At 50.1% G+C, this 12620-nt stretch overlaps 1 protein-coding gene across 4 annotated transcripts in view; it reads right to left on the reverse strand.

Annotated features, from left to right (window-relative positions):
• Nucleotides 1–6484: 6484 nt before the first annotated feature.
• Nucleotides 6485–12620, reverse strand: part of FGF12 (fibroblast growth factor 12) — a 165274-nt gene continuing 159138 nt past the window's right edge. For all 4 annotated transcript variants that reach the window (XM_087965629.1, XM_026688584.2, XM_087965628.1 and 1 more), the window contains 2 exons: nucleotides 12404–12602; nucleotides 6485–7104 (listed from right to left, as the gene is read on the reverse strand). In XM_087965629.1, coding sequence (XP_087821755.1) covers nucleotides 6986–7104; nucleotides 12404–12602 — 318 coding nt within the window. In that variant the 3' untranslated portion in view covers nucleotides 6485–6985. The remainder of the gene's footprint in view (nucleotides 7105–12403; nucleotides 12603–12620) is intronic.

Consider the following 12620-nt stretch of genomic DNA (forward strand, 5'->3'; position numbering starts at 1 on the left):
AACTCTGTTAATCTGATTTTAATCTGACTTTAATGAACAAAAGGACCAGGGGAGACATGAGACCGGCCTTCCAATATTTGAGGGGCTGCCACAGGGAGGAGGAAGGGGTCAAGCTATTCTCCAAAGCACCCAAAGGCCAGACAAGGAACAATGGACGGAAATTGGACAAGGAGAGATTCAACCTGGAAATAAGGAGAAACTTTCTGACAGTGAGAAATTGCATTCGGAAGTTGTGGGAGCTTCATCCCTGGAGGCTTCCAAGAAGAGACTGGGCTGCCCTCTTGCAGGAATGGTGTAGGTTCTCTTTCTTGGGCGGGGGGTTGGACTAGATGACCTACAGGGCCCCTTCCAACTCTGTTAATTCCTCACGGATCAAACCCTCGGGAGACATTTGGCCAGAAAATGTGCAGCTTTGGTCCTCCAACGATGCCTCCCGCACACTGACAAGGCCGGGTCTGGAGGGAAGGCAGAGTGTCCCGGGGAGGCCGTCCCTCCCAGTCCACGCAGAGGCCTCGGGGCCCTGGGATGGTTGGAGGGCCAGGTGCTCCTCGCCAAGAGCTGGCGAGGGAGGCCCAGGCGGAGCCTTCTCCTCCCCCCAAGAGAAGGGAAGGGAAAGCCACTGCAGTGAGGCGGCTGTGGGGATTTGCAAGGGGCGGCTTGCAGCCCACGAGGGAAGCTTTAATGCACTTAATTAGCTGGCGGGTGGCCAAGCGGTGCCTGGAGAGGAAGGCATCATTTAGCCGATAAAGAGCTGTCACCCAGCCCTCTGCCGCTGCCTGCAGTTGCTGCCTGGACGGGGAGCCATAGCTTTCCCTGCATGGCTCCAGAGGGGAGGGCCAGGGGGTCCAGGGGAGGGGCTCAGCAAGCAGGCCTGGGCTCCTGCACTTACTTCGGGAGGGCTTTATAAGGCCTTGCTAAGGCCACACCTGGAATATTTGCATCCAGTCTTGGTCGCCACGATGTAAAAAAAAAGATTTTTGAGACTCTGGAAAGAGGGCAGAGAAGAGCAACCAGGAGGATGAGAGGACTGGAGGCTAAAACATACAACGAATGGTTGCAGGAACTGGGCCTGGCTAGTCTAGGGAAGAGAAGGACCAGGGGAGACAGGAGAGCATCTTCCAATATTTGAGGGGCTGCCCCAGAGAGGAGGAGGAAGGGGGTCAAGCTATTCTCCAAAGCACCTGAAGGCCAGACAAGGAACAATGGGTGGAAACTGAACAAGGAGAGATTCAACCTGGAAATAAGGAGAATTTTTCCTGACAATGAGAGCAATCCACCCATGGAACAGAAGTTGCCTTCAGAAGTTGTGGGAGCTTCATCCCTGGAGGCTTTCAAGAAGAGACTGGACTGCCATCTGTCAGAAATGCTGTAGGGTCCCCTGCTTTGGTAGAGGATTGGACTAGAATAGATGACCTACAAGGTCCTTTCCAATTCAGTCAATCTGTATCTACGCTCTTAGTTGTTCTTCTCTGCACTCTTTCTAGAGTCTCAACATCTTTTTTTATAACGTGGGGAACCAAACCTGGATGGAGTATTCCAGGTGTGGCTCCTCTAAGAATGGCATCGAGCGGTACTATCACTTCCGGCGATCTTGATGCTCCTCAACTCAACAGAATTCCCCCAAGGCTCTTGGCGAAATCTGACCTCTCCCTCTGCACTCCTCCCAAGTGGGTTGTGAATGCAACACAGATCGCTCCGAATTCCTTGGAGGAAGGGCAGAGTTGAAAAAGACATAAAATCACCCCCTCCGTGCAATTTCTTTCATTCCCCCCCCCCCGCCCCATTTTTCTTCTCTTCCAATGGCCTCCTGGGGGATTTGGCCCAGACTTCAAGGCAACGATCAGCCAATTCACTTGGTTTGAAAAACAATGAGGGTAGCCCTCTCTCTTTTAAAAAGCTGAATGAAGCTGATGGTTTGCCTGTTTTCAGCTCCAGAAAGATGGGATTGTTGTCTTGAGTTGGGTATGAAGCAGTTTGAAATACTCCAGATCAGAGGGTCTCCAACCTTGGCAGCTTTAAGCCTGGAGCACTTCAGCTCCCAGAATTCCCCAGCCACCAAAGCGACTCATATCAGCGAGTTCCTTGGGGCTCTCTGGGTTTGGTGGTTTTCTTGCAGACATTTCATGACCCAACTAGGGAACATCATCAATGCTAAAAAGGAGAGGAGGAGGAGAGGAGGAGGAGGAGGAGGAGGAGGAGGAGGAGGAGGAGGAGGAGGAGGAGAAAAGGACTGTGGGGTCCTTGGTGGTTTCTGAGCTGGGTGATTTCCTTGCAGACATTTCATAACCCAACTAGGCAACATCGTCAGGGCTAGAAGGGGCTGGCTTTTAATGGAGAGAAGGATGGTTTTGTTTACTGCAACCCTCCAGCACGGTCAGGAAAGGCAGGAAAACACGTCCCCAGTTTTTTGTCCCCTGCTTTTCACAAACAGCGCTGAACCCCAACACAGCTCCCTCCCTCCAGCCTGGTCTCTCGGCCTGGTTTTGACCTTACAACGGACCTTAGTCTGAAACAGGCTAAGCTGAAAGGGGGGAGTGTTGATGGGACCGGCTAGCTGATCATCCCTGCCGCAAGTTTCACTCCGGTGGGCCAACCTCACCCCGAAGTAGACCACCCTCCTGAGGGAAGGCCCCCCACCCCCCTCCACCTCCAGAAGGGGAACCCTGCTGCCTGCTTGGGACTGGGCATCTCTGGGCTCTTCCCAGCCTTGGGGGCGGTGAATTGGGGAGGGGCTCAGCGGGTCTCCAGCCTACGTGCTGTCGTGGGGCTCCCTCTGCAGCGATGCCTGCTCCTTCCCGGGCAGCTGAAAGATTCTGTAATAATAATAATCATCATCATTTTAAAATCCCCCACTTTCCCCCGGCTGCCCCGCCCCACAGGAGACCCCCTCAGGCGTTCTCCCCATAACGGGGTAGCCCCTCTCAATTACGGCCCCTGCGGAAGGGAAGCCCCCTCCCCCGCCTTTGCCTTCCCCGGTGGCGAGCGATGAGCCCAGGCCGGGGCCGGTGTCCAGCTGGCGCAGAGGAAATCCAGTTGCGCACCGCGGAGCCAGCTGGCGGGACCCTTTCCGAGGAACCGTTGCAGTGCCATCATTTCTCCTGCAAGTGACAGGCTGCCTTGCCCCCGCCTCGCTCGGACACCTGGTTCGAGCCGGCCCGGCAGCCGCTGCCAGAAAGGAAGGCTGACATCACCGCGGCGGCGGCTCTTTAGCCGCAGGACGGACGGGCGAAGGTGGGCGAAGCAGCTCCCACTCGCGGGCAGGGAAAAAGGGTGTTTTTTTGCACGCCGAGATTTGGGCCGAGGCTCCGGTTGGCGTCTAGGGGCTTTCAAGAAGGGCGAAGTCCGAGGGGGTGGGAGCCCTCGACCCCCCCCAACCCCCCCCCTGAAAGCCGCGATTTAAAACTTTTAAATCTTTTTTTCTCCGTAGAACAATTAACCAGTGGAACTCCTTCCCCCCAGATGTTGTGGGTGCTCCGTCCCTGGAGGTTTCCACCTGTCTGGGATGCGAAAGGGTCTCCCTGCTTGAGCGGGCAGGCAGGTTGGACTAGAAGACCTCCAAGGTCCCTTCCAAGAAGTCATTGTTATTCTGCCATTCCAAATTAACCGATCGGGGTGGAACGACTTCCCTCCGGAAGTTGTGGCTGCACCATCCCTGGAGGTTTTTAAGAAAAGACCAGACAGCCATTGATCCAAAATGGTCTAGGGTCTCCTGCTTGAGCAGAGGGGGGGGTTGGACTAGATGACCTCCAAGGGCCCTTCCAACTCCGTTCTGATGGTTAAAAACCTCTTGGGGGGTTGTGCTGGGGGAGGGCCAGGTTTATTCTTGCCTTTCTTTTCTTGAGTCATCCCTTCCGCATCCGCCCACCTTCCTGCCTACCCAGCCAGGCCATCAGTGCAGCGAGAGCCAGGGGCCTAAAAGGCCGGAAGGGGAATCAAGAGGCAAATTAAAGGGAATAAAATGAAAAGCGTGGCCTCCTTCACTTCTGAAATTGTTTAACAGGGGAAGGTCTGGCCCAAGAGGAGGAAGGCTTTCCTGCTGTCCCTAAAGGCAGAGGCGGCAGCACCCGTCCGATGAGGTTTAAAAGTGGGCAGAATGGGAAGGGAGGCCACCAGGCGATCCCAGGTCTAGGAAACAACAGAACACTTCAGAAGCAAAACCTCTGAAGGGCAGGCTGTTAAATCGGTGGGCCGCTTTCCAAAAAAGCCAGCTGGGGCTGCCCCCGTACCGAGAGGAGGCTGCCTTGGGCGTTGAGACGGGAGCATCCCAACATGCTTGTCCAAAGGAGAACGGAGGTCTCTGCAACCCCCTTGAGGAGAAGCCGAGGGGTGGGTCTGCCCCCCCCCCAGATTTCTCCTGTTAGGGGGGGGGGTCACCAGCATGGGTGGGATTTCCCAAGATGTCCCTGCCAGCAACCTCAAGCTTTGCCATGCAAGGAGCGTCTCATGAGCAAACTGCCCTGAGCATGAAAGGAACAAAAGGGAAATTAATAGACTATAACAGAAGAACAAGAGCTGGAAGGGACCTCGGAGGTCATCTAGTCCAACCCCCTGCTCAAGCAGGAGACCCTAAGCCATTTCTGACAAATGACAGTCCCGGTCTCTTCTTAAAAACCTCCAGGGATGAAGTTCCCACAGCTTCTGAAATAAGACGCTTCTTGGACGGACGGACAGACAGACAGACAGACAGACAGACAGACACACACACACAGACACACACACACACACCCCACAGGTCTTTGCTGTGGATGAGGGAAGGCTCAACACTGATTGGAGCTTTTATTCTCCACTTTCTTTCTTTTCAAACTCAAGGGGGCCATGAGGAGCTGAACTAGTGGTGGATGGAATGATTGACAGACACCCCCACACCTCCCGAGCTCTTATTTTTAGTCTTTACTCAATTGTGGCTAATTTTAATGCTTTTATCTTTTATGAGTTTATGGAATTGTCAGCTGCCCAGAGTTGCTTTGGATAGTGAGATAAGGGGAGGGGGGGGGGGGAGGAGAAGAAGGAAGGCAAGGAAAAGGGAGGAGAGGGGAATGATATCAATAGATGAGAGATAATAGAAGAGATGATAGATGGTAGATAGAGATAAACAGAGAGGTGATAGATGATGGACATACAGAAATGGTAGATATGAGAGAGAGAGAGAGAGAGGAAGAGGGAGAATGAGAAAGAAAATGAGAAAGAAAATGAGAGAAAAAGAAAAGAAAGAAAAAAATTAAGAAAAGAGGAAAAGGAAAAGGAAAAAAGAGAAAGAAAAAAAAGAATGCAAGACAAGAGAAAAAGAGAAAGAGAAAGAAAATGAGAGAAAAAGAAAAGAAAGAAAAAAATTAAGAAAAGAGGAAAAGGAAAAGGAAAAAAGAGAAAGAAAAAGAGAAACAGAAAAAAAGAGAATGAATGCAAGACAAAGAGACAAAGAGAAAGAGAAAGAAAATGAGAGAAAGAGAGAGAAAGAGAAAGAAAAAGAGAAATGATAATCAGTGGGGGAGCACAATGGAGTTAGAAAATAAAATATCGGGCAGGCCGTTAGGACAAAGGGGTCCTGGAGAGGTTAAAAAAATCAGGATGCCTTCAAGGCCAACAACCATCTTGGAGCCACATTCTCTCCTCCCCCCAAAAACCCAACAACGAAAGCAACAGAGCAACAAAGCCCCCCGGATCCATTCTTCAGAGACCCCCTTTGCAAAAACAGCCCACCACCCCTCCCCAGTTCCCCCGGAGAAAGGGGAGGAGCCAGATGCGTTGGCTGTGTTCACCACCTTCCAGTTATTTAATAAAATAAAAAAGTAATTATATATGGGCAAGTTTATACTGTATATATATATATATAAAAATAACCCCCTGGCCTTAATCAAGCAAAAGTCTGAGTTGAATAGAGGCCAATCTACGTGTCCTGGGATAACGTTGCAGGATGCAATCTGGGTCGGACATCCAGACCGGAGGTTTAATCTTCGAGCTTTTGCACTTGTGTTGCAGCCCGCAGAAGGCCTTTTCCCCGCCCGGAATGTGGCCTGTTCTATGCCTAGTATTTATGGAGTGCCTGGGTTGTGGGTAGCGTTTTAGGTGTGGATTGGGGTGTGGATGGCCACCCATTAAGCCGGCTTCCAAGTACCGGATAAGCTTGGTGGTGAGTCGGCATTTCTGTTGACTGACAAGGCCCCCGTTTCCAAGGCTTCGATCGCTTCCCCGGCTGTTTTTCTACCTTCTCGTCCGACAATCTCAGTCACTGCACAACTCAAATGTTCAATGGGAGGATGGGCCCAGAATCTCGGAAGACTAAACCTCTGGTCCCTGTGGCAGACCCAGACTGGACCTTGCGAGAGTCCTTCCTGCTTGCCCCTCCACCTTATTTGCATCCAGGGGGTGCTGTCCCCCCCCCTTCCCCCCCCCAGACCCGAAAGTCCTGCCATTTCCCATTCGTTCCACTTTCTCCCTTCGCTTCCCTATCACAAAGAAAGTTCACGCCTCCAAAAAGCAAATCTGATTTATTTTTTAAAGATAACACCTTTATTATGTATTTATTATAGATAGATAATTTATTTATTTATAATAATTATAATAATAATAATAATAATTGGTTATGCAGAGTTGACCAATTTCCCCCATCCAAGTAAACCGGAGCACAGAGTTTTGCAGCTTCAAATGGAAATGAGAGTCCGGATGGAATCCAGATTCAATGAAGTTCTCCTGGCCTCCACACACTCAGCTGGGTATACATCCCCTCTCGGGGGGGCGGGGGGGAGTGTGTGCGTGTGGGTGTGTGCGAGTGTGGGTGGGTGTCTGTGTTCGCTGGATTCTGTCCCAGAGCAGGAGGCAGGGATGCCCCATCCTACGCGGAGAGAAGTCGCCCGTGGATCTTGGCTCCAGTCTCGCTGGGGTGGGGGACGGGCGGTGGGCAAGTGGCAGGGAGAGAGGGGTCGCCCGAGAGGAGGAGGAGGAGGAGGAAGAGGAGGAGGAGGGTGTTGGTGGTGGGCACTTGGTCAGGCTATGTGGAGTCCTGGTTGACCACTTTGCCTCCATTCATGGTGGGCGTCCCCGAACTCTTCCGCGAACGTCCTTGCTTCTCTCCAATCTCATGCATGGAAGGCTCTCTGTACATGCACACTGCAGGCGGGAGAGACACAGAGGGGGGGGTCAAGGCCGGGCACCCACCAGCCATCCCCACCCACCCCAGCGCACAGCCACCTTGCACCCTGGCTCAGCAGCCCCCACCACCCCATCAGGATGAGCGCAAAGTTTCTGTTGCTAAGCCAAATGGGCGACTCAGGAGTAAGGCTGCAAGGTGATGGCCCCTCCCTTAAGGGATAAAAGCCAGCTGAGAAACTGGAGTTCTTTGCAGGAAGCAAAGAAGTTTTTTTGCACTCAAGCCTGGTGGACGTTCGGAATATCTTGGTTTGTATGCGGAGACTCTTTGTGTTTGAAGTATTTCTTACTAAAAGTTACTAAGAAATACTTGTGTCCCAGAATCTGCCGTTCTTGGCTGCCTCGCACCCCCTTGGCCAGGCTCGTCCTTATCAGAGACAATGAGTTTGAATCAGCCTTTTAAGGAACGGAATTCCTAAAGAATCATTAAAAGGTTTTGCTGTTACCTCCATTTCGTGTTGGTTTCCTTGGTTTGGGTCAGAACAACTTCACAACTGCGGTGATTCACTTAACAACGGCAGCAAGGAAGGTCGTAACATGGGGAAAGCTCCCTTAACAACTGTCTGACTTAGCAATGGAAATTTGGAGCTCATCGTTGTCAACTTGTAAAACATTCCTGTGCCTGTTTCCAAGTTGCCACGAGAAAGAGGGAGGGGGAAAGACGGAAGATAAACCCAGAAGCCCATTCCCAGCTTCTCTCCCAAAGAATGTGACTTAGGCTGCCGCAGATTCTGCCCCCGGAAACCCTCGATTGGAGAAAGTGAGTGGGGACTCCCAGCCCACGAAGGTGTTTTGTTGGAGACGCTGAATTATGACCCGCCCAAGTCAAGGACTTCCGGTAAGAGTATCAGAAATGCCCTGCTGGAGGGGGACCCCCGGCCCATCTAGTCCAGCAGCCAGCTCCCCCCCACGGCCCACCCTCGGCCCAAGAAAAGCCCCTTCATCTCCCAGCAGATGGCCTTCAGAGGAAGTCCCATGCCATCGGGGTTTCCTTGTTCCTTTTTAAAAAATAAACTTTATTAGTCTTTTGTATCTTTTAAAAATAAAACAAAAAATAAATGTGACATTAACAGTTTTGTGGCATCCATCTCATCCATTTCTACCTTTTGTGCATATTTACAAATATATACAATTCTGTGCGAATATATACATTTAATCTATAAGTTGCTTCTCTTTAATTCCTTCATTTTCTACCTGTCTTAATTCCATCCAATTATACCATTTTTCTCAAATTCTATAGTATTCAGACTCTTCTCTCTCTCGTATCATTCAAGTCAATTGGTCCATTTCAGCACATGCCATTATTTTTTGAATAATCAGTTCATCCGATGTTATACAGTTGTCCTTCCGGCATTGAGCATAAGCTATTCTAGCAGCCGTTAAGATGTGTAATACAATATATTTTATATTTTTTCCACATTTCTTTGTGAATATCCCTAACAGAAATAATTCTGGTTCCAATTCTACTTGTTCCTTAAGAATTTCTTGCAGCCATTGTTTAACTTTAAGCCAATATTTCTGAGCTTCTGGACAGCACCACCACATGTGGTAGAAGGTACCGTCTTTCTTTCTACATTTCCAACATGCCGGATTCATGTTGGGATATATCTTCATCCATCTCATGGGGGGGGGTCCTCAGGATTTTCATGGGGTCCTCCAACTCTTGGTGACAACCCAACCAAACTGCTAGTCAGCACCATGTCGCGAAGCAGTGAATTCCAGAGCTTGGATTGTACATTTCCATTAAAATATATCCATCTTTCATCTATCTTACAAGATTCCACGTCATTGGGTGACCTCTGGGTCTAGTCTTTGGGGAAGAAGAACTGCAGCTTCTCCTTGTCCACTTGATGAATATCTCCCATGCTTTGGTAGACATTCATTCATCTCCTTTCTAGGCTAAAAAGCCCCCGGAATCACAAGCTTCAGAAAGAAAGGGGTGTCCAAACTTGGCAACTTTTAAGTCCTTTTAACTCCCAGGCCTAGAGGGAGCATCCTCCAACTTCTTTATCATCTGATTTGGATAATTGATGAATACCCAATGTAGCTGTTTGTCTCTCAGCATTTATACTGAGTTTTATGATTTAATTTCCTGACACTTTATTGATCTAACATATATGTTTTCTTAAGTTTTCACGGGTATTTATATGTACGGTATTCAGCTTTGTTCGGGTATTTTCCCACGTCATTATAGTTGTGCTTTTAAAGTTGTAGCAACGTTTCGGCAGAATCTCATCTGCCATCATCAGGCTTTTGTATAGTGTTCGTCTGTGAGTTAGAGACTTTTACAGTGGTTTCAGATTTAAATTTGGGGCAGCCTATTGCTGTGCCAGAATGGTTTTTTCTTCATCCTGATTGGTTGGGAGTCTTGGTCTGTGTTTATTGGTCTTGGAGTTTGCTGTGTTCTGCTTGATTGGTGTTTCTAATATCTTCTGTCTGTTTTGTGGCTTTTTTTGTCTTGATTGGCTGGCAACATTGTGTTTCCTGTATTGGAGGCTTTTAGTGCGGCTTGGCTCCAAGTAAATGGATGGCTATCATTTATTAGGAAGCTAGGTTTCATCTGGGTGCCTGGTTGGGGTGTGTCTGAGCTGGAGGTATCAGGGGGGATCTGTTTGTGCCCAGGTGTTTGCCTGGCTAGTGGTGTGGAGATTTTTTTGTTGGTGAGTGCAGGCTTACAAATGATTGACAGCCTGGTGGAATCATCTCTTCTGTTCATGCTTTCTGGTCTTTTTTCAATCTCTATGGCTTCTCTGATGACTCTGTGGCTAGGGTTTTCTATAGTGGCTAGGGTTTTGGTGCCATTGAAGTCGATGCTATGACCTGTGGCTTTCATGTGTTGGACTAGTGAGGAGGTGTGTTCCAGCTTTTTGACTGCATTTTTGTGTTCATCCAGGCGGGTACTTATTCTTCTATTGGTCTGTCCAATGTATGTGGCAGGGAACATACATTGAAGTCCCCTGTGCATCATGCCCAGCTCAGACACACCCCAACCAGGCACCCAGATGAAACCTAGCTTCCTAATAAATGACAGCCGTCCATTTACTCGGAGCCAAGCTGCACTAAAAGCCTCCAATACAGGAACTCAATGTTGCCAGCCAATCAAGATACAAAAAGAGCCAAAAAACAGACAGAAGATATTAGAAATACCAATCAAGCAGAACACAGAAAACTCCAAGACCAATAAACACAGACCAAGACTCCCAACCAATCAGGATGAAGATTTGGGACTTGGCCCTCCCTATATATATAGTGGGGGGGCAAGTCCCAAATTTTGATGCATGGAAGCTCTTCTTCCAGCCCAAATTGAAATGCAAGACAGGATGGTTTGAAGAACAACTGGGAGGGTGTTTTTCTTTTTCCAACTAGATAGATAGATAGATAGATAGATAGATAGATAGATAGATAGATAGATAGATAGATAGATAGATAATAGATAGATAGATAGATAGATAGATGATAGGAGAGAGAGTGTGTGTGTTATAGAGTTATAGTTACAGTTAGATATAGTTAGATAGTTTTATATGTATAAAAAACCTCCCAGTTGTTTTTCCAGCCATCCCGTCTTGCATTTCAATTTGGGCTGGGAGAAGAGCTTGCATGCATCAACATTTGGGACCTGGCCTTCCCTCCCCCCTCCCTGGCTGTCTGAATGCCCCCTGGTTATTGAATTAACCCGCTCTCTTCTTCGATGCGCCTTGAGCCGTAAATTGCCAGGAGCTTCTTGGGATTATACAGGGAGGGAGTTTGTCCTTGGCTCAACCTCTGCGACCGACCGATCTGACAGGCTGCGAATCCTCGCCTTCTTCTTGCAGGAGGAACCTGCCAGGCCGGCTGCTCGATTGCAGGATCGAATTGCTCCCTTTTTCTCTCGTCTGCCTCTGCTCCGGAAATTGCTTTTCCAAGAAAGAGGAATAACCTGGCCTGACCCACACCTCAAGAATTCAGAATAGGAGCTGGAAGGGACCCCGGAGGTCTTCTAGTCCAACCCCTCTGCTTCAGCAGGAGACCCTACACCACTTCAGACCAAGGGCTGTCCAAACTCTTCTTAAAACCTTCCAGGGATGAAGACCCCAGAACCTCTGGAGGCCACTTCCGTTCCACGGGTTGATTGTCCTCTTTCTTAGGAGATTTTCTCCTTTGTTCCCAGTTGCTTCTCTCCTGGGTCAGTTTCCATCCCTTGTTTCCTTTCCTGCCTTCTGGGGCTTTGGAGAAGAGGCTGACCCCCCTCCTCTTCCTTGGGGCAGCCCCTCAGATACTGGAAAACTTGCTATCCTGTTCCCCCCCCCCCCCCGGCCCTTCTTTTCTCTAGACTGGCCAGATCCAATTCCTGCAGCCCCCTTTTTTCAGTGCTGTTGTAACTTCGAACGGTCACTAAATGAAACCGTCATAAATCGAGGACTACCTGTATCGCCTTATCTAGAGGGGGGTCCTTCTACCTATGACGATGTCGGAGTCCCAAAATTTCCTTGCTAAATGACCTCCCTGGCCGAAATTGCGAAGCAAATCCCTGCCCGTTGTTGTTCTTGAGACGGTTGTTAAAGTGAATCCGGCTTCCCCCGTCGACTTCGCTGATCCGTCGGTCGCAAAAGGGGATCTGAGAATTTTTTCCCCCTTTATAACCCACCTGACCCTTGGGGATTTTCTAGTGGTCTCCCATCCAGAGGACTTGGCCCCACCCGCTGCGAATTCAGCTGGGCCTCCTCCTTGCACTCCATGGGAAAACTTAACAAGCCGCCCGGAACGAACCGCCTTCCATGGGCCTCCGAGTTTGGGGCCCGATTCCTTGACTCGGTTCCTTGCTTTCCCTGGGAGCGAGAGCTGGGGGGGGGGAGGGGGCACCTCTGCGGGACCAGATCCCTGCCCACTGGGCTCCCGGACACCCGGCAACCGGCCGGCAACCAACGGTGCCAACTAGGTACCAGGAAGGGGTGCCCTTTTCTTCTTTGGCATCTTTACTCCTTTGCTCTGCAAAGTGTCAGTTTCCCACATGCACAAGGACCCAGGGAGGTTTCTCCGACACCCACACAACCCCCTTGTGGTGGCCCTCACCCCCTTGCGGGCTCACCCCGCCCCCCCCCATCCCCAAAATCAGGTGGGGGGAAAAATATAGGCCCTCAGCTGTGGAAAGGCCAGAGAGGGACACACGGAGAGAGAGGGGGCCTTTGTGCGAAATATTAGCTTGCTCGAATCAGCGAGCCCAGCTGCGTCTGAACCCGAAAAGCGACCGGCGTTTTCCCCCCCCCCCCATTCCCCCTCCTACCTTCTATGGGTTTGGGTACAAAATGTGAGGACGGTTTGGTCTTTTTCACTCGGTTGCCTTTCATAATCTGCCCTTCTTTATTGAGTCCCAAGAACCAAGCTCTCCCCGATTCCTGCTGCCGGTACAGTGTGGAGGAGTAGATGACGTAGTAGTTCTCGAAGACGGACTCCTTGAATTTGCACTCGGGTGTGAAGATGTCCTGGGGTGGAGCAGAGGA

The sequence above is a fragment of the Notechis scutatus genome, chromosome 4 (assembly GCF_049901735.1).
Source record: "Notechis scutatus isolate UNSWTSFEM ecotype Mainland chromosome 4, rNotScu1.2, whole genome shotgun sequence".
Lineage (NCBI taxonomy): Eukaryota > Metazoa > Chordata > Lepidosauria > Squamata > Elapidae > Notechis > Notechis scutatus.